Consider the following 22,360-nt stretch of genomic DNA (forward strand, 5'->3'; position numbering starts at 1 on the left):
AGCCATTTGAATGCAGAAATACTCAGAAATACAACTTTGAGCTTATTTTTCTCAAGATATGTCCTCTAACATCAGAAAAATGCAGGGCTGCCAACTCTCACGCATTGGCCGTGAGACACACGCATTTGATTGGTTTCACACGCTCACACGCCACACCCCCGATTTCTCACGCTGAAGTGTCAACCCGGTCGGTCAAATGCCTGAAAGATGAGTTAATCTATAGATCTACCTGTTGAGCCACTCGCAATCTACTAGTTATGCTATGCCCTGCTTATGCCCTCTTCTCTTTGGCTCTCAACGAAGGCGGTCACATTTTCTTCCCCTCCTGTCCCTTATCTCCCCTGCTTTGCTGCTCTCGTCTCGTCTACTGTCTTGTATGTACTTTGAGAGACTCTCTCCGCACTGCTCTCCAAACTAAGAAATTATGGATTTGATCAACTGGTCTCTCAACGCAATTGACACCATCTTCTCGACGAGAAGCTTGGGTTCGGGGGAACCTGACTGCCCTGCCGGAACGTTCGCAGCTGGCTACACGATGGACGCGTGGGAGAAGTGGCGGGTCGTGTGTCTGGCGGCTCTTTCCGTGGAGGACATTGAAGATATCTACCTATTCGGAACCATGATAACAGGTTTTCTGCTGATTGGATTAGGCATTGCCCTGGTTTATCGAGGAATTAAGAAGACGGTGACAGCTGTCCAAAACCCCACAAAGCTGCCCGTCATGATTGAAGCAGTGGGCAGAGCTGTCAGCACTCAGACTGTGACTATGAACCACTATATGGATAACATCATGGAGAAGCTCACAGCTTTGCAAAGGCAAATGGATCGTTTCAGAGACCAAGATGGACCAGGAGCTGTGTAAATTGGAATGCGGCTACTCGTCCCAAGACCAAACAACCCCAATCTTATCTGCTTTCGGCCCCCCTCAACCAGCACTGGCCTTGGCGAGGCTGCTGCTGGAACAACAACTCCTCCAGAAGAGCACTGCAGCGAGACGCTCTTGCGTTCCTTCCCCCATTCTCCACTGACACCTGCTGATTGTTGACTCTGTCTGGGACCTGATCAAGGTTGACTCCATGGCAACTGCTGTGTATCGCTATGACATCCTGCGGACTGAGGCACCTAGATTAGGATGCCAGGCGTAGCGACTCTCCAGGCCTACACATACACGAACTCTTACATATTTACAGATATGCAATCATCCACCCCACCCCCCATCCCACGCCTTTGACGCTTTGTACCACCAGTCTGACAGGCGGGTCTGTGACCAGCGCCGAAAATGGCTGCAGGACCAGATGGTTGCTTGCCTGTGCTGGGTTACCTCCATCCCCCACTCCCCTCCCCTGTTGCAAGTCTTGTGTGTTCATGTTGTGTACTGATTATGTGCAAATGTTGCTGAGGTGTTTTTTACTGTTCCCAAACTGTACTCCTTACAGGAGCATAGTCTGGGGGTTGCCTTTTTTTTCTCCTCACCTCTCCTCATGTTATGCTGTATTATTTTCCTCAATGTCTGTCCTGTCTACCCCCTTGTCAAATTGTATGTATGTTTGTATGGACAGGTTGATGGCTAATTTCGCTGGTACTTGTGACTAGTGACAATAAAGGCTACTACTACTACTACTACTTTCGGTGAGGGGGTTCAAGAGCGCCCCGCCCTGTCTGTGGAATTCGCAGCATTTTCTCACATATGCGATGCTACTTCACAAGCCATCCCAGGCGCATTTTCCCCCCGGCTTCAGGTATGTATGGTTTGAGTATTTATTGAGTATATTTTATGCTTGAGTGTTTATGCTCTTAAACTTTATAACGTTTGCTTATTCGTTCTATGTGAGTTGTTATATTAAAGGCGTTTCAAGAGCTTTGTGAACATAATTAATTTGTGACCCTGGGCCACAAAACCAGACTAACGTTACACATGTATGAACTTGATTTACCAAAAATCTCCTTTAAAGTTGTTCATTTATGTTCGCGATTGTGCTGCATTCGCTTACAAAAATAAATGTTTTATATATTTACAGTAGGAAATTGACAAAATATCTTAATGGAACATGATCTTTACTTAATATCCTAATGATTTTTGGCATAAAAGAAAAATCTATAATTTTTACCCATATGATGTATTGTTGGCTATTTCCACAAATACCTGTGCGGCTCATGACTGGTTTTGTGGTCCAGGGTCAAATTTTAGTAAGGGCTATATACATGCTGTAATTGATACATTAGTGTAGATGTATTAAACATGATCATTTAAATTCCTGAAGGTTTCAAGTATGCCCCGCAATAAGGCAAGGCCAGGAGAAAAGAGGAGTAAAGACATTTTGTTTTTTTTACTGAAAGAGCAGCCACAGCAAAAAAGAGCCGCACAACAGACAGAAGAGCAACAGACAGGACAGACCGAACAACAGACAGAACAGCGACAGACAGAACAGCGACAGATAGATTTGCTTGTTGCCAATTCTGATTCAGAACAAAGACAGACAGAACGACAGGCAGAAAACCACCAACAGCAGCAGCCCGAGCAGAGGTCGAAGATTAGAGCCTTGTGTGGAGCTGCAACATATAGATGCACATTCAAGAATGAGTGGACCACAAAATGGCCATTTATCACTAAAGGTAGCCTCAGCACACATTACTGGTGTTCTGTATGTCGTGTGGAAAACACATGTTGCCACCAGGGTGTTTCAGATATTTTGACAGATTTTCAATGTCCGCTCCCTCAGTTGGTGGGATGTCAGACCAAGAGGCTAAGGTATGCTATGTGTCATGGATGGTCCTGTCAAGGTTCAAGAGTTTTGTGTAATATACTGTTTTGTCATGGTTGATAGTTTTGACTAATTTACCATCTTGTTTAGGTTTTGTATTTCTGTGTTCTGTTTCACAGTCAGGTTTTCTTAGTTTTATCTCCATCTTAATTGCCCATTGTTTTCAGCTGTGCCCTGTTGGCTCTGGTGTCTATTTACCCCCCCCCCCCCCGAGGTCGACGGTATCGCCGGCGATACCAGCTCGCTTTTTTTTTTTATCAGTGTAAAAGAAACTCATAAATTCTTTGTTGACTTTGATTTTCCATTGGAGTTTCATACATCAATCGATTCTGTTAAATGTGTATTATTTTTGTGTATAGTCACAATAAAAACAAAGTGTGGTGCTTTTTGCCAAATAAAGAAAAATAAACACGAAGCGAGTTCTGCCTTCTCTCTGTCCGTGTAGTCCATTCTGAAACACGTCCGAAAATGAATCATAACTCAGCGAATACTTCTCACACAGACACGTGAGTTATGTCTTTATGAAGTTGAAATCTCTTCTTTTAAATGAAGTAATTTATATAAAAAACAAATGTTTTCAACTCATATAATCCGTTTGAAAGCAAGGAGAGGTACCATTTTTCCTTCTGCCTCATTATCTCTATAATCAGCTGCGGCCGCCCCGCCCCCGGCGCGATTCACATGTAAATAGTTTAGGTGATCTAGTATGCATCGCATACGCCCCCCGATCAATGCCATAAAAACACAGTTTCTATCAGACTTACTGATAGTTCATCGCGTTTTGAGTATGGCACGCTTCTCCGGTAATAAAGACGCCATTCAGATGATTCAGATGATGCCACTTGGAAATATTATAAGGAAACATGGAATTAGTTTCCATTGTTATGCTGATGACACTCAAATATATATTTCATCACTGCCGGATGAAAACGCTAAATTATCCAAATTGACAGAGTGTGTTAAAGATATAAAAGATTGGATGACGCGTAATTTTCTTTTATTAAATCCAGAAAAGACAGAGGTAATACTTATCGGTTCAAAAAACCGCCCACAGAACCTCTCACAATACAACTTTGACATCGTAGGATGTCCTGTTACTTTATCCTGTACAGTAAAAGACCTGGGTGTTATACTCGATTGTAACCTGTCTTTTGAAAATCATATTTCGTATGTTACAAAAACAGCCTTTTTCCACCTTAGAAACATTGCTAAGCTACGTAATATGCTATCAGTTTCTGATGCAGAAAAGTTAGTTCATGCATTCATGACCTCGAGACTAGATTACTGTAATGCTTTATTAGCCGGTTGTCCTGCATCCTCAATAAACAAGCTACAGTAAGTCCAAAATGCAGCCGCTAGAGTTCTTACTAGATCAAGAAAATATGATAATATAACACCGATTTTATCATCACTACATTGGCTACCTATAAAGTTCCGTATTAATTATAAGGTATTGCTATTAACTTATAAAGCCCTAAACGGCTTAGCTCCAGTCTATTTAACGGATCTTCTATCACCCTATAATCCATCACGCTCTTTAAGATCAATAAATTCGAGGCTTTTGGTCATACCTAGGATATCCAGATCAACCAAAGGAGGGAGAGCATTTTCGCATTTGGCTCCAAAACTCTGGAATAGCCTTCCTGATACTGTTCGTTACTCGGACTCACTCTCCCAGTTTAAAACTAGATTAAAGACGCATCTTTTCAGCCAGGCATTCATATAATATTGTTAATTTCACAGTTTCAAACTACAATCCAGCCTCTAGTTCATAAATGCCAGAGGAGAACTGGCCCCCGACTGAGCCTGGGTTCTCCCAAGTTTTTTTTTTTCTCCATTAGGTCACCTGATGGAGTTTTAGGACACCATTAGGTCACTTGATGGAGTTTTTCGGTTCCTTGCCACTGTTGCCTTTGGCTTGCTCAGTTGGGGATATTTTGGGGATATTTAATTTTATTCTATCAATCAATAAATTCCACTGGAAACAAACTTTGTTGTATTATTTTATTTTAATACTGTGAAGCTGCTTTGATACAATCTGTATTGTGAACAGCGCTATACAAATATACTTGATTTGATTTGATTTGATTTGATTTGATTTGATTCTGGACAGCGAGGAAGAATGCACGATACCGGGTTGTTTCCTCAGAGGAAGATTGTAACTCAGACGACGAACGGCAGCATATTGAAGAGCGAATTCCGCCGAGGACACAATTTCGGAGTAAGTTTTACTTAAAAGTCTTTTGTCTTTTATTTTTCGTGTTCGCATAATGAGAAAAAAAACAATATTACGTGACAGTTCTCCATTATGGACGCGAGCGCTCTAAGCACTAAAATACTTTCAAACATTCACAGAGACCTCAAAACAGAAAGTACAAATCCTTTCTTTAAAACGAATTTCGTTTTGTATCAATTGTATCTTAATTTTAATATTTTTTTCATTAACAAATTTCCTGGATTTAAAGTAAATATAGGCTAGCTAGCAATCACAACATAAGGTCTGAACTGGAGATCATCATGAACCAGACCGTACTCGCCTCACATGTCTAAAAAAATTTGAAATATATTTACAGAAAGCTTGTTCTAAACAAAACCATCCAAAACAAAAAAAAACTATGTAGCCTAATATCTATGTGCATTTCTCCAGTGCGTTTACTAGCCTACTGCGAAGATCGCGAGTCAATAGCCTATCGTCAACTTCATCTTTGCCAGAAGCTATATTCAAAGTAATGAATACATAGATAAAATGTAGGCCTATAATCTTTTTTTTTTTACAAAGAAAGAGTACACTTGAAATATTGTTGAAATTGTAATTATTGTTGTTGTAACCTTTTTAATAAAATAGCAAAACATATTTACAAGATAGATGTAAGCAAAATCTTAAATGGTCAATATAAGTCTTCTTCTAAATATATCTTTTGTCCTTGCATTGTGGCTCAGTCAGTTTCACACCTGAGTGAATGGCTCATCATTATGCAGAGTGGGTGGGACATTGTATTTCTCAGGTGTAAACCACTCCTCGTTCACGCCCCCCTCGCATATTGGCTTTCCAAGCAAAACCTGTTTTACACCATTTGAATCAATGTATTTTTTTTGGTGAACGATAAAGCAAGACTATTTTCACATAATTTTGAAGCTAGAACTCAAAGGGACAACATCCATTAGTCAAAAGTCTTGTGGACACATATTTAATGTGTTTTGTGGTCTTAATTCAGCAACTTTCATTTTATTTTTTTCCAATAACCACACATAAACATTATTCTCTTAAAAATACAAACATCTACATACACGTTGCTCGCATATTATGGTAGCCCTGTTTGTGCTATATAGAGTGAATTTACACCTTTGCCATTAACATGTTTATAAATAACTGAAAAAGCACAAATGTCAGAGCATGTCAGAACACCTCCAGGGCCCAGAAAACAGCTCAGACTCCAGAGGGTTAAACTCACTTTTTTTCTTACAGACAAGAGGGGCTGAGGTTAAAATGACAGCAACATTAGTTCAGCACAATGTGCCACTTGCGTTGACTGACCACCTGGGCGCTCTTCTAAAGGAGTGTTTCAAGGATTCCAAAACAGCCCAGGAGTACAAGTGTGCCAGAACCAAGAGTTCATGTATAGTTAACGAAGCACTGGCACCACATTTCATGAGTGAGTTGGTGGTACAAATGAGGGAAGGGCCATCTTATTACAGATGGATCCAATGACACAGGTATTTCCCAAACTATTGGACATGATGATGTTTTTCTCCTTCTCCATAATAATCAGGCATGATATAGTTTTTTAAACATGTATATAAGAAGATGGAAGGCTTTATATGCTTACATGCTGCCATTGCAGGGGTAGAGAAGATGAACCCCCTGACTGTCCGGATGTTTATGAAAGATAAGGTTGTCCACCGCTTCCTGGGGATGTGTACTACTAGGGGAACAAGGTGTGGGACAGCAGACATCATCTTCAGCAAGATAAATGCCACCTTAGCAGAAAAGGCTATCCCATGGCAAAACTGTGTTGGTCTGTCTGTGGACAATGCTGCTGTGAACATAGGTTCAAAGAATTCCATCGCCTCCAGAATCCTGAAAGAACACTCCAGTATTTACGTTCATGGTTGCCCATGTCATATAGTCCACAACACCGCTAAAAGAGCTGGGATGGGATTTTTGGATGTGAGTATAGGCCTAATTGTACTTTAAATACAACTTTATTTTTGTTTACTGATTACATGCATTAACTGAATGTTTACGGTCTGATTCATATATTGCAGGTGTCCAAATTTGAAATGTCTGTGACAGAATTTTGTGAGCTCCATGAGGCGGAGTATATGGAGATCCTCATGCATGTCTCCGTTCGTTGGTTAAGTCTGGAAAGCTGTCTGACCCGGATTCTGAGGCTATATGAACCTCTGGCCAGCTACTTCAAATCTGCTAGTATGGTCCCTCATACTATTTTCATTATGCAGCTACTACAGATATCACAGAATTGTTAACTGTACACTTGTGATATTGACAACCTTGTTGTTGTTTTTTTATTATTCAAGATGATAATCAGGCGAGGTTCAGGAGACTTCAGAAGGCGTTCTCTGACCCCATGACGGAGGTGTACTTACTTTTCTTCCAGGCCACCCTACCAGTATTCACCTCATTCAACCTTCTGCTCCAGAGAGAACAATCCTCAATATTTTTGTTACATGATGAGGTACAATGGGAGGGTGGGATATGCTTCTGCTGTTGTGTTTTTTGTTTTTGTTTTTTGCTGCTTCTGGGAGCTTATGCAAATTTCACCCACTGTTTTACACCTGTAAATGTCTGTGTTGTAGATGATGAACTTCATTCGCAAGCTGTGCGCCAAGTTCATGGTGCCTACAGCGCTGAAGGAAGACAAACAATTCTTGCTTTTTAAAGAAAAGGCAAACCATTTGCCAGGTCAGTGTTTGATCATTAACTATCATTATTTTTAATTCTTCTAATTTTACAAGTGATGAGATCAGACTACAGGGGAACCCCATGTCATGCTTTGCCTTGTACCTAGCCTTAGCCTGGTAAGTTGTTCTAGTTTTATTGGCTAACCAGAAGCTCAGCGTTAAAAGATCCATCCATTGATCCACATCTTCCATTAACACTGACCTTCTGGTTAGCCCAAAAACATTGGACTTCATGCCTAGTGTCATGCTGTTGTATGATCAGCATGACACAGCATTTCTGTTAACATGATTTGTTGTATCTGTGACAGGAAGAAAGCTGAATATTGGATTCACCACCAGGGTGAAGCTCAACAAGCTACTGGATGATGGAGACATCACGCCAGAGCAGATGGAGCAATTCCATGAAGCTGCCTTGGCGTTTCTGACCTATGCTGTGGACTATGCTCTAAAAAAGCTGCCCCTACAAGAGCCACTGCTCAAGCACGCAAAGTTCGTTGATTTTCGGCAGAGGTTGGAATGCGGCATAGAAGATGCCTTTTACTTTGTTGAGAGGTTAGGTTATTTTTTCAGCAATTTATGCTTGTTATCTGAGGTTAAATGCCCTGAATTTAATACAAAGGCATTAACACCAGAATTTCGACTCTAAGCACATGAGCCATTCCTAAGTGGCTTCTTTTTTTTTAAAGATCTTATTTGCTCCTTTTGGTTGATGACCATATATATATAACTGCTTTCTTAAATTAGGTTTCCCAACCTGCTCCCCTACCATGGGCCTCAGGAGTATAACCAACTCAGTGACGAGTTCCTGGAATACCAGACTATGCCAATACCACCCCTGCAGGTCCCAGAGGAAATTGAGATGGAGAGCTTCTGGGCTGAAATGGCTAGCCGAAAACATAAGGTAAGAATTATTCTTTACCAAGAACACAGTGGAAATAGTTATTTTTTTCTTTTTGGTAAAAGTATGCTGTAGGTTGATGTTAATCAATTTGTTCTATTTAGATAAAATCATGCCTCTATAGTGCTTTAAAATTATGTGTGTGTGTGTGTCTATAGGATATGCTGTACATACAAAGGATCATATAGATGCATGCATTTTGTCTTAAAGGGATACTCCACTTTAAAATGAAAATTCTGTCATCATTTACTCACCCTCATGTTGTTTCAAACCTGTATGAATTTCTTTCTTCTGCTGAACACAAAGGAAGATATTCAGAAGAATGTCAGTAACCAGACACTTTTTGGTACCATTGACTTCCATAGTATATTTTTTTTCCTACTATGGAAGTCAATGGTACCAAAATTCTTTTAAATATCTTCCTTTCTGTTCAGCAGAAGAAAGAAATTCATACAGGTTTGAAACAACATGAGGGTGAGTAAATGATGACAGAATTTTCATTTTAGAGTGGAGTATCCCTCTAATAGACAGAATTAATTATGTATCAACCTATACTTATATATCAACGGCAAAAAAGAAATAAATCAAAACAAAAACAATACTACTTGAGAGCTTATTTACACTGTGTTCTTGGCTCATTCTTCACAGGTGACAGGTGTAGGCCTGTTCCCGAGGCTTGCCACCATAGCAAAGATTGTCCTGGTGCGACCCCATTCAAATGCTGATGCGGAGAGAGTGTTTTCTGTGGTGGGACTCAACAAGACAAAGACCAGGAACAGCCTTGCCCTGGATGGCACCCTGTCATCAATAATGACAATAAAAATGGCTGGCCTGGAGCCCTGCTTCAAGTGGGAGCCCCCCCCAGCAATCATCAAGGCCTCTAAGAAGGCCACAGTTCAGTACAACAAGGCACACAGATCTTAAATACAATGTTCACACAGTGGTTAAACTTATTGTATTTAAGTTGTTATTAGCTGCATGTAGTTTGTGAATGTTAAAATAACATGACATTTATTCCAAAGTAAACATGCACAAAAGGAGCCATGCTGTGTCTTTTGTTTTGCTGGTGGTATTTTTCTGCTGGACCTTGTGGTGGGGAAAGGCCTTGATTGAAGAATGAATTTCCCTCACTGCCTAATAATCTAATGAGGTTTGGTCTTTGGCCACCAGTCCCCCTGGTGTCCATAAATGGTTATTTCTATTTATTTAGTTTTGAAGGATTAGAATTTATGTAAATCAGTGGTTCTCATTCTTTAGAATTTCAGTGGTCCTAGTAGATCCCTTTGGTAGACCAATGTTAATTTAACTTTGGGACCCTGGTCCCTACACTGAGAACCTCTCTCTCTGTGTGTGTGTGTGATCCTTTTTTTATTATAATTTATTTTATTTTTTGCTGTACGGTAATGATGCTGAATGAGCCAAAAAAATTGCTTTGTACGCGGACAAATTTTGGTTGGCCCCACCAAATCTCACTCCAAGTTTTTTTGAAAAGTTGGCAGCCCTGAAAATGCCACAAGAACATGTTAACACCTAGAAAAACATGATTTTCATCGGAGTGGGTCTTTTTATGAATATTTATTTTTATCAATTTTGTCGAGAATAGTGAATAGAATCATAAACATATGATACAAATCTCATCAAGTCAACATATGATAAAAATGTGTTGAATATAATGATTTTTTTTTTTTTTTTTTTTTTACTCTTCAAACAACTAATACAAATGCAATAAAATTATATTACTTATATTTTAGTAAGTATTGTCAATATAAATTGCCCATACTCCTACAGACAAACGTAGGCTAGGCTCTTTTTTAAAAAAAATAAAAACCCGTGGCGTCATCTATGATTATAAGGGCTGTAGGCTAGGCCTATATGCGAAACCGAAATCGCGACACTCATGGAGAAAAATGCATTCATCAGAAAATGCGTTTATAAAATATCAGTATACACATGCGTTTTATATTTAATATGAGAAGAGGGAACACTTGCGTTATGGTCCGGACTTGACACAAAAAATCTTTAACTTTTAGGTGGTAAAATATGTTTTAGTAGTAATTCTATGAATTACACTGGCAAACCTAAAGTAATATTCACGCTACAATAATGCGCTTTCGACATTTGACAGGAAAATAACGCCATACCTTCAATACCTGTGCATTCATTGAAGACCTCAGTGGGGAAAGAATGTACTTGAGGCATAAAAATGCACGCTATACGCTGACTTGCGTTACCGGTAGTGCAATTACATTCATAGCAAGTTTGTACAAATCTGGGTTAGTGGGAGCAACACTTGCCAAGTACTTAAAAATACACTCACTCCTGAATATATATTGCTTTTCTTGAATATATATCCAAAACAGATGAGATGAAAACACGAGTGTTTTTTACTGTTGTGCTTTCTTTTTCTTTTGCCATCAACAGCTGTTCTATCTCGTCGTGCCGAAGAGATTGTCTGCCGATGACTGCTGCGCAGACATTTCACTTATGCTTAATGCGTCAACATCACATGCTGAACTACTAAATTCATGATTGGTCAATGGCAAATTAAAATATTAAAGAGAACGATAAAATAACGTTATTAACCGTTTAATAGTCATTTTAAATAAGCGTTTCTGTTCAGAATGATTAATTTATTTTGTTTTTGTTTTTGTTCCTGTTAAAATTTCGTTCGTTTCCGGTTTTCCAGAGCCCTGCTGAATAGTCCATATTTGGCCACTGCGTGGGGTCATTAATCCAGTTTTCGACCATTTCAAAGGGACACCTCTGTAACCCGTATCCAGTAGCTTCTTTAAATAACGCTCACGGTCCTCGGCTGGCAAAGAGTGTATGTTTGTGCCATTTTTGCCATCAAGAAACTTTGCAGATCTAGAGCGAGCGAGTTCTGTTCTCAGGGGAATCCGTTTGTCTTCCCCCAAAAAGGGGCGTTAACCTTCGATGACGCAAAAGTAGCGTTGGTCTATTGTTGTTATAGGTCTAGCCGTTCGCCAGTAAGGTAAATGTTTCTATGGTAACAGCGAGTTGGACCAATCAGCAGACATTGCTGCTACACTTAGGATTGTGGGTAGTGTAGTTTTTTTTTTCATAAGATCATGGATAAAACATGTTTTTCTTAAAACAAGGTTGATTTCATATGAACTTGTAGCTTCTACAAGAGCAAAAACCTTCGTTTCACAACCTCATAGCTCGTGGTCAGTCTACCTCGGATGGTTTAGACATTATGGCTGATAATCTAAATCCTTATCGAGGAATACTGTTGACCGGAAGTTCTGAATTCCTACTCCGCGTTCCGGAAGCAGGAAGTGTGACATAGGCCTATTAATTACAAAATGATGTCTAAACATTGCAAAGAAAAATGTCTGAGAAATGATAGTTTCCCTGATTTTTCCCTGTGATGTCACTGACAATGAAAGTGCCCTTCCTAGCCGTCGCTGCTAGTGATGGCAAAATGAGACTTCCTGAACCACTGAGACCTCGCAGCCCATTGCTTCAGCCAAAGGTTCATTACTCGAAGCTTCATTCAGCATTGCTCACTAGTGACACCTAGCTACTGTGCAAAGAAATAGCAGACAAATTATGTCTTCATTCATTCTGAACCAGTGCCTGAACCCCAATTTTATAAAAAAAAAATTATATTTTATAAAAATATTTTTATAAATAAAAATATTTATTTATTTTGTACTCAATGTTAATGTCTGTAATCTTTCATTTGCAATAATAAAAAGACATGAGCAGACATTTGTCCACCTGTGTATAATATAAAATATGTATCTTTCTCTGTCTGAATTTACTTGTGCAGAGTCTCACACACAGTTAATTAATTATTCATAAATTGTTTGGATAGTGACAGTATGAACAACAACAGTGACACTGTGTTGAGTGCAGTGCTTATGTTGGAGGGTGTGTAATAAAGTAAACTGCAACAAACTAGTCTGGAAGGAAGGATTACAATTTATTGAGAAACAGAATTATTTCAAGTGTGTTGGGGTTTAGACGATTCCTCTTCTTGGACAAAATCTCTCCAGCCTTAGAAAAGATCCTTTCACAAGGAACAGAGGATGCAGGGGAACATAAAAATGCCAGTGCCAGCTGGTATAAATGAGGACACTGATGCTTCTGTTGAGCCCAGACAGGTGAGGATTTCCTCTTTCTTGCTGGCTCCATTACCAGGAAAAAGGAAGAGGTCTTTGTTGTCACGAACGCTAGCGGAGAAATGGGTGGATCCATACGCAGCAACATGGTGATCAGGGCAATCCAACTCATCGTCATCCATGCAAAGGTCAAAATCAGTGTAATCAGAATCATAGTTAGTGATGTTACGTCTGACACCGACGCTCCGAAGCTTGCTTCAAACTAGAACGGTCCTCGCAATGAACCACTGCTTCGGAGCTTGTATCATTACGTCACTAGTCACGTGAAAATGACGTCTGAAGCAAACACACTGCTTCACTCCTGTAGTGAACCACCTGATTGCTTTGACAGACCAATCCAGTGTCGACCAGGTGTCGAGAGGTTTGAAACCTGGCGGCTGTATTTCTTATAAAAGTGAAGCCAAACCATGGCTACACCGTGGGTTGTAGTAGTCGGTGTTTGGATTTGCGTTATTGTTGTGGAGAGTGGATTGAATTTATTTCAGTGTTTTGATGGAGCCAGCGAGAAAGAGAAGTCGTTCCCAAGTTTGGGAACACTTTAAACTTATTTCCCCGAATAAGGTTTGTTCATTGACATTTTCTGCATACAAATATTTTTACAAATGTAGTGAATGATATGGAGCACTACAGTACAATGGATTGTTTTTACATCATATGTGCTTACATCTGCACACTCTGCATTTACTGAATGAGCACTGTGCTGCTTCACATTGACTGCAATTTTAACAAATTTAACTTAAGCCACTTTTATTTCTGTGTGAATGTTTTTAAACACATTTTAAACCAAATGATTTTGTTTCAATTGTTATTTTAAATTCTCATTCATTTTTATGATTTGTGATTTTTTTAAGGGCTTTTTTCTTTTAGATTGTTTTGTCATTTCTTTGATTTTTCTGTGTATGAAATGTGATATAAATAAACTTGGCTTGCCTACATGTAATTGCTTAGATCCTCACACAGATAAACGTTGTTGTTACAGGTTCAGTGCTTGGTGTGTGATCAGCAGTTGGCGTATAATAATAATACGTCTTCCATGTTGAGGCATTATAGGGCTAAGCATGAGCAGTCTGGAGGGTCAATGGAAAACTCCAACTGTCAAGGTAAGTCATTTATGGAAGTTTTCGACTGTTACAATATGAATAAACTTTACTTAAAGTTTTACATGTATTTGCACATTTTCTGTCCAGTGAACCGCAAATAACAGCTTGATGAAGCTCTAGTGGACATGATTGTGGAGGATTCACAGCCTTTCTCTATTGTGGATGACAGTGGCTTTAAAGCATTTGTGGCTATGCTTGACCCCACTTATGCACTACCATCCAGGCAGGCTCTGAAGATCATGGTGGACCACAAATATGAGGAGCAGAAGCAGAAGGCCATAGCTGAGCTGCAGAAAACTGAGGGTGTGAGCCTAACTGCAGATATGTGGACCTCTATTAATATGGATGCATATCTGGCCGTTACATGCCATTATGTAGACGACAAGGATAAGCTTACCACAGTACTTCTGGGGGTACGGTCATTTCCAAAAGCTCACACTGCGGAAAACCTTGCAGAGGCCAAGAGGTTGCTCTTTGAAGAATGGGGTATCCAGAGCAAAATAAAATCCCTGGTGACTGATGCTGCTTCAAATATGATAGCCACTGCCAACAACTTAAAGATTAGGCATGTTATATGCATTGCTCATGCCTTGAATTTGGTGGTCAAGAAGTCCCTTGATGCAACTCCTGGTCTGGAAGATGTCAGAACAAGAGCACGAAGGATGGTGACTTACTTTAAAACCAGTACCACAGCAAAAGAGAGGCTTAGAGAGAAACAGGAACAAATGGGACGTCCTGTGAAGAAGCTGATTCTGGAGGTTGATACACGCTGGAACAGTACCTATTTAATGCTTCAGCGTATATATGAAGAGCGAGAACCAGTGGGTGCGGCACTGCCTACACTGAGAACTGATGTGGCTCCTCTGACAGCAGAAGAATATCAGGCAATATCTGAGTGCATGAAAGTGCTAGCCCCATTCCAGGTGGCCACCGTTGAACTTTCTGAGGAGAAGAGAGTATCTGGCTCTAAGGTCATTCCCATGATGAAAATGTTGCGATACACAATTAATGAAACCCTCAAAAACATTACAAACAACACTGCAATCCAGCTGGGACAGAATCTGTCAAGAAGATTAGCAGATAAATTTTCAGCTCTTGAATCGACAAGTGTATTGACATTAGCTACACTACTAGATCCACGATTTAAAACATTTGGGTTTCATAATCATATACAGGCCCAGACGGCAATTGGACGACTAACATCTGAATGCACAGCGTTAATCAAAGACACAGCTCATCAAACACCCAGCCACTCAGCCCAGCCAGATGCAGCACAAAATCTTGCAACTACAGGTCAAGGTAAAGTAAAAATCCTAGAAGGCTAGTTAAAACAATTCATTACTCATAACATGGTTTTGTTTATCGTTTATCATTTCCCTTTCAGATGAGGTGAATCTTTGGGAGCTGCTGGACAACGATGCAAGTAATGCAAGGAGGAACAAAAGTGCAACATCAGATGCAACCATAGAGGTCCAGCGCTACATGACTGATCCCCCACTGCAGCGTTCTGCTGATCCTCTTGCCTACTGGTCCACCCACAAAGCAATATATCCTCATTTATACCAGCTTTCTAAACTGTTTTTGTGTACTCCTGCATCATCTGTTCCATGCGAGAGGATATTCTCTAAAGCTGGTGAAATTGTTAGAAAAAAGAAATCGCCTTTCACCAAAGACTGTGGAGAAAATAATTTTTCTGAATAAAAACCATACCATTTAATGAACACTTTGTCTAAGTATTTTGCATGTGGACAAAGCACATCCTCTGCCACATTTTTTTATTATTATTAATGAGAGAACATATGAAGATATGTTACATAAAAACATGCATCAAACACAGACACTTCAAAAACCCTCTGCTATTATACAAGTACAACCAGTTACACAAGCACATCCTTTTCAACATACAGAAATATCAGTCCCACCAGTTAAGTTATAGAGTTCTGCTTCCCACAGCTAAACAAGATAAAGCTTTCACACATGATACTGCCCTGCTAAAAAAAAAAAACCTATAGAAACCATTACAAAAATTCTATTGGATTTAATGGTTTTCATGGCCTTTTTATTGGTTGTAATGGGAATTATAGTGGTCTCTGTGGGTCTCTACTGATATGTGTTGGGTTCTATTGGTGGGGGCATTAAATCCTAATGGAATATGTCCCAAACACACCACCAAAAAAAAAAAAAAAAAATGGTAAAATTTAAATGGTAAAAGGCAATGGTTCCTATTGGTATTTTAATAGAAACCATTATAATTTCTGTGATGGTTTCCAACTTTTTTTAAGCTTATCTTCTGTACTTGTGTAAAGAAATAATTACACACACGCATCATGCTTAATATTTTATTATCAAGGTGAACTCATGAAATTCATCAGTATCTGTAAAATTCACCAACATAAATGAGTTTCACAGCACTAACACTGTTTCAGCTTTGATCGCCTCGGTAAACACGTCATAAACGGGGCGTTAACATAGGCCTACTTGCATTTTATAGTTGTCAGCTTTGTTGCATTACATTTACTTCACCAGGAGATGGCGCTGCAATTTCTATCTGAATGAAGCTTCGAGTAATGAACCATTTTCGACACAATTGTATCAGAAAGCAATAATGCTTCGAAACGCTTCATTTGGCCATCACTATCCATTTAATCAGTCCAATAAACAATAACACAAAATAAACAAGAACAGGCGAGAAACAGACCTTGGAAGTGTAGCGTGACATTAAACAATGACTCCGTGACATGAACTGAAACAGACAGGGTATTTATACACCGACACTAACAATGTGATAGGGAACAGCTGAGTGCAATCAAGAGTGATGGGAACAGACAAAGGATTATGGGAAATGAGGTTCCAGAGTGAATGGTGACAGGAAGGGAAAGAGACCTCTAGTGGACACCTGGGGAAACACAAACCAGACACTGTGACATTTGTCCTACATGAATTTGAGCGGCAGCAGCGCATCACTGCACCATCATTAAATCACCTCAATTTAAAGTTAGGACAGCACGCATTGTAATAGCATGCAATTTAACATTTCATTAAGTTAATATAAGTCATAAAAGTAAATAAATGATTAACTTAACGTTATTAACTTTACTCTTATTTACTAAATAAAATTATTCAGTAAATAAAAGTAAAGTTAATAACATTAAGTTATTTGAGGACCCAATAAAAATGAATGAATCTAGACTTTTGATAACATGGAAAAGGTGAACATCAACAAACAACTATATACATTTAATATAATATATTAATTTAATATAATATACATTTAAAGGGATAGTTCACCCAAAAATGAAAATGCTGTCCTCATTTACTCACCCTCATGTTGTTCCAAACCTGTATGACTTTCTGCTGAACACAAAAGAAGATATTTTGAAGAAAGTCAGTAACGTTAACCAAACGACTGATGGACCCCATTGACTTCCATAGTAGGAAAAAATACTATGGAAGTCAATGGGGACCAGCAACTGTTTAACCCTCTGGAGTCTGAGCTGTTTTCTGGGCCCTGGAGGTGTTCTGACATGCTCTGACATTTGTGCTTTTTTCAGTTATTTATAAACATGTTAAAGCTCCAGTATGTAACTTTTGTATGTGACCACAAGAGGGCGCAGTTTCCAACAATAACAAAGGCGAAGCTTGATGACGCTATGAAGGAGGTGACGATGGGAGATGTCGTTTTTAATGCGTTTTCACCATAGCAATGTATCTAAATGGAATTAATGAATCATGATCACGGATGAGGTAATTTATTCGTTTTTGTATTACCTGTATGTCTGATCGTATTATTTTATGTCATCATAATTAATGAACTGCAAGGAACCTGAAATGTTATGCTATATTATCCCGTTACAACATACAGCTATTTGTCAAATGATTTGTTTGGTTTATGTTGTGCAGTTTTACGTTTTTATGGTTAATGCCGTGTTGTTTAACGTGTTCAAACCAATATCTAAAAGTAAATTTGAACGAACATTTGCAAGTAATGACTAAATATATTTTTTACAACATATCCGATTGTATTTAATTGTACTGCCATAATCTCGGTCACCACACGTGATAAAAAGCCTTACCGAAGTACAAAGAGCAATATAACTTTGTTTATAAGTGCTATTATTGACAGTTGCATGTCTTACCTGTCTATCAATACACTCGCGAGAGCAGAGTCTCTGTCAAGTCCAAGATAGTCGCGCAGCTCTCTTTATCTCGCAAACGCCTGGCGATATTTATCCGGGTTTTATTCCTCCGTTTGTCACACAGTCCGTGACTCCGTGTGTATCCGAATATGGACGCTTTCGTTTTGTTGGCACTTCAATACTCGCCAAAGAGTAATCGTGATCCATAACAGCTATAACCATACAGTCTATGGCAATAACGCTATAACCACCACTTCCGCGTTTGACCGTGATATTCCGGTGTGGTGGGTCATATTTTTTATTTTATTCTTTTTTATTCTTTGTCAGACATCTTTATTGTTTATTGTGATAAGAAAAAAAAAAACTCAATAAAGTTGTTGTAAAAAAATAAAATAAAAATCCGGTGTGGTGGAATATCCTATCACATGGTCGGAAAAAAGGATAGAGCGGACATTGCGTCACTGAGGCGCGACATTTCTTTTCCGGGACGGCCAGTTATTTAAAATCGGAATTTCTCTGAAATAAAAAATCTTTGGAGACTTTTGAGATATTTTAAGTACACAACTGGAGGAAATATATCACACTGTCCAAGTTATTTTCGGAAATTTTATTACAAAATTCCTACATATTGGAGCTTTAATGGCAAAGGTGTAAATTCACTCTATATAGCACAAACAGGGCTACCAAAATATCTGATCAACATGCATGTATATGTTTGAATTTTTAAGAGAATAATGTTTATGCGTGGTTATTGGAAAAAATAAAAATGAAAGTTGCAGAAATAAGGCCACAAAACACATACTAAATATGTGGCAATAAGACTTTTGACTGATGGATGTGGTCGCCTATAGTTTTTTCTTCAAAATTGTAGCCACAACGACATCTGCTTGTAATTAAGTGCATCATGTGATCTCCGAACACATCATCTTTTGTACTGACTGGTTAATGATTCCCCCAGAGGGACAATAGAGTCACCGAAGAGGACTCTGTTTCCCTCCGGAAACCCCCATTTCAGCATGGACTCCCTGTGACTTTACAACCTCAGGACCCACGCACACACACACACTCACCCCCACACACACAAAACCTCCTTTGAGTACAATTTCAGGTAGAGATATGGCTCTTGAGTGTATACCTTCTGATATGTATGTGTGATTAACTTTGATTAATAATGGAAGTGTGGTTTGCTAGAATATAGGTTGGAATCCTATAGACTTATGTTCCTTGAAAGGAATTCCTCAGTCGTGTCCTGTTGTAATCCTCCCTCAGACCATAAAACTTTATGACCTCAAGACGGCATCTCATCCAGTTCCTCTTGTAAAGCCAACATTCCAACACCTTAACATACATGAAACTCTTCAGAGAAAACTCCCTGAGATGTTTGATATGTATTCCTATGTTTCTCAAAGTGTCGTCGTTTGCCATAACGGAAACACTGACAATTTTATTGTGTGTTTAATCAAGCTTTATTTGTGTGTAATGAGGCATATGAACGTAATGTTATGTGTGTCCAATATCTACCTGTAATTCTTGGTATCTGTCTGACCGTCCTGTTTTAATTCAACCAGTCCCGCACATAGTATTATCGTAAGATGTATTATTCTGTATGTATAATCTTAAGAGGAAATATTAATTATTTCGCTCAGAAGACATATGATACAAGGGGGCGTGTTTTTCTTCACACAAAGAAGACATCTTCCCGCTACAGATCAGAAGTTTTGATTCGCTCTGTCACAAAACGAGGCGTAAACAGATTGTCTGTTAAAAGGAAGAGACCCCCACTTCTCGTTCTCTTCCTTCTTCGACCCCGCTGATTCCACTTCCTCTCTTCTCCGGGCGCTCTCATCCCGGACCTCATCCACGTGTAGCGCAGCTCCATGGCAACCAGCTGAACAGGCCTCGCCGTGGCCTCTGGGACACAAACCCCCGCGCCATGTAAAAGCCTGCTGCCTTAGAAACCAAGATTTCTGGCCTCTTACGCACAGAAGACGAACTTTCTCGGTAATGTTACATCCAGTGAGCCTTTAAACTTCGCGGCACCTGAAGACGCAACAGAGACAGGATCGACACCACCCTCTTGTCCTGCCTCAGCCTCGCGCCGAACAGAGAACAAACGTGCAAGTGACGGTAACCTTATCTGATAAAACTGCTTTCCAGGTTGTCTCGCGAACTTAGGTTTCTGTATGTAATAATTACTAGCTTTTCTCTTCTCTTTATTCTCTTTTATTTCTTTCTTTCATTTCATTTCATTCTGATCACTTATGTTATTGTTTGGTTATATGTTTGTTTGTTTATTGTTTGCATTTTTACGCACGTTTATATTCGTAGCTCATATAATCTCTAGTTTTGCATTTATTAAAATTCATAAATACTTTTCACTGTCTCCGTGTTTGAAAACCCACCATTCTAAAGTCAATGAAACAAAAGATCTTAAGCTACAAGCTCGATATTAGACTACATTCAGTAGTTTTAATTAATAAACTCAATAAAGTTTAATGTTCGTGGCCAGGACATAAACTTCCTTGAAGTTTGTGAATACCTCTTCTTGACTGTAATGATTTTACATTTGTTTCGCTGGACGAATTAAATGTTGGTCAGACCAGTTACAGAACGAGGTAATCTCGATAATTGATAAAATAAATGTACATGCGACTTATGAATTATGACCATGAGTCATAAATATTAATATTCCCAAGATTCCCCATATTCTTGAGCTAATTCATATTTACCCAGAGTCGTATTCGTTACAAAATTATGTGAAAATAGTCTTGCTTTATCGTTCACATAAAACCATACATTGATTTAAATTGATGTAAAACAGGTTTTGCTTGGAAAGCCAGTATGCGAGGGGGGCGTGAACGAGGAGTGGTTTACACCTGAGAAATACAATGTCCCACCCACTCTGCATAATAATGAGCCATGCATTCAGGTGTGAAACTGACTGAGCCACAATGCAAGGACAAAATATATATTTAGAAGAAGACTTATATTGACCATTTAAGATTTTGCTTATCTTGTAAATATGTTTTGCTATTTTATTAAAAAGGTTACAACCACAAAAATTACAATTTCAACAATATTTCAAGTGTACTCTTTCTTTGTAAAAAAAAAAGATTATAGGCCTACATTTTATCTGTATGTATTCATTACTTTGAATATAGCCAACATTGGAACAGCTAAAATCTTAGTTGATGACTTTATTTTTGACAAAAATAGTAGGCTATTTTATATATAGAAATTGCTAAACAAAAGCTTATCTGACGTGGCAGTATATTCTACAGTAAAAACTGTACCCAAATCTACTAAACAAAATGTTGTCTTTCATATTTCGCCTGACTGTAACGTTTTCATGAAATATTAGTCTATTCTATTTTCTATTTTGGCTCCTGCGATGGGTAGGGGGGCGTCCCATCCCTGTGCGTTGAGCCGACCAGATGAACCAGTTGTTTCCAGTACTGACGGTCTTGTGCCAGCTGCTCTGCATCCTCCACAGCAACTCCATGTTGTTGGAGGTCAAGCCATCGGGTGCGGGGTCTACCTTGTGGGCGTCTCCAGCCTGCGGCCCTCGGATCAAACTGGAGAATGGCTCTCGTCGGATGGTCAGGAGGAAGGCGGAGGACATGGCCGAACCAGCGGGTACGACGTTGCGCAGCCAAGCAGGATGCTCTGGGCTGGCACGTACGGGCTCTAAGCACTTGATTGGAAACCCGCTGGGGCCACCTGATGTTCTCGATGGTTCTGAGAGCCCTGCTATCAAAGCCATCTAATCTTGCAGACAGTGTCTTATTTAACCCTCTGAGGTCGACAAACGCGCCGACGCGTTTTGCCGGATTTTCTCCACATTGTAGCACTATAAACTTAAATTACTCCATCATTTATGGTCATACAGAAAAAAGAAATATAAAAAAAGAATCTGTGATATTTCTCCTTTTGTATGTGTCCACTTACAATCAAATCAAAACATTGTGCTTTTGTAAAATAAAGAAAATAAACAGGGTGTGCGTTCTGCCTCTCCGTCGCGGTGAACTTTTTTTTCTTGAGCACGTCTATAAACTGAAACAAAACTCAGCGAATACTTGTCACACATTTATGAGCCATATACCTTTATAAACATTTAAGTGTGTACTTTTAAATGATCGGATTCAAAACGAAAACAAATATTCTCTGTTTAAGTAATTTGTATAAAACCAACAAGATGTCCAGCTTCTCAAACGCTTGCTCATTACAGTTAATTTGGCCACGCCTACTCGCGCAAAAGATATTCACATGCAAATCTCCACATGGAACGCGAACGCGCTCGTTACCTCAACAACAAAACACTTCACTTCACTTTTCGTCGAGTTTGAAAGACGTGCCTGAGCTTACATTGGATTTAGGCTACCTCAGAAGAAGA

The 22,360-nt window shown here is 39.2% G+C and overlaps 1 protein-coding gene across 1 annotated transcript; it reads left to right on the forward strand.

Moving 5' to 3' along the window:
- Positions 1 to 13,789: 13,789 nt before the first annotated feature.
- On the forward strand, positions 13,790 to 15,532 carry LOC311082110 (E3 SUMO-protein ligase ZBED1-like; the record flags this gene model as incomplete). The annotated part of the gene is made up of 3 exons (XM_084112854.1): positions 13,790 to 13,831; positions 13,936 to 15,130; positions 15,216 to 15,532. 3 exons carry the CDS (start codon positions 13,790 to 13,792, stop codon positions 15,530 to 15,532), a joined length of 1,554 nt encoding a protein of 517 aa, XP_083968980.1.
- Between the last annotated feature and the right edge of the window lie 6,828 nt (positions 15,533 to 22,360).

Source organism: Abramis brama (genome assembly GCF_963993115.1).
Source record: "Abramis brama genome assembly, chromosome: 4".
Taxonomy (NCBI): Eukaryota; Metazoa; Chordata; class Actinopteri; order Cypriniformes; family Leuciscidae; genus Abramis; species Abramis brama.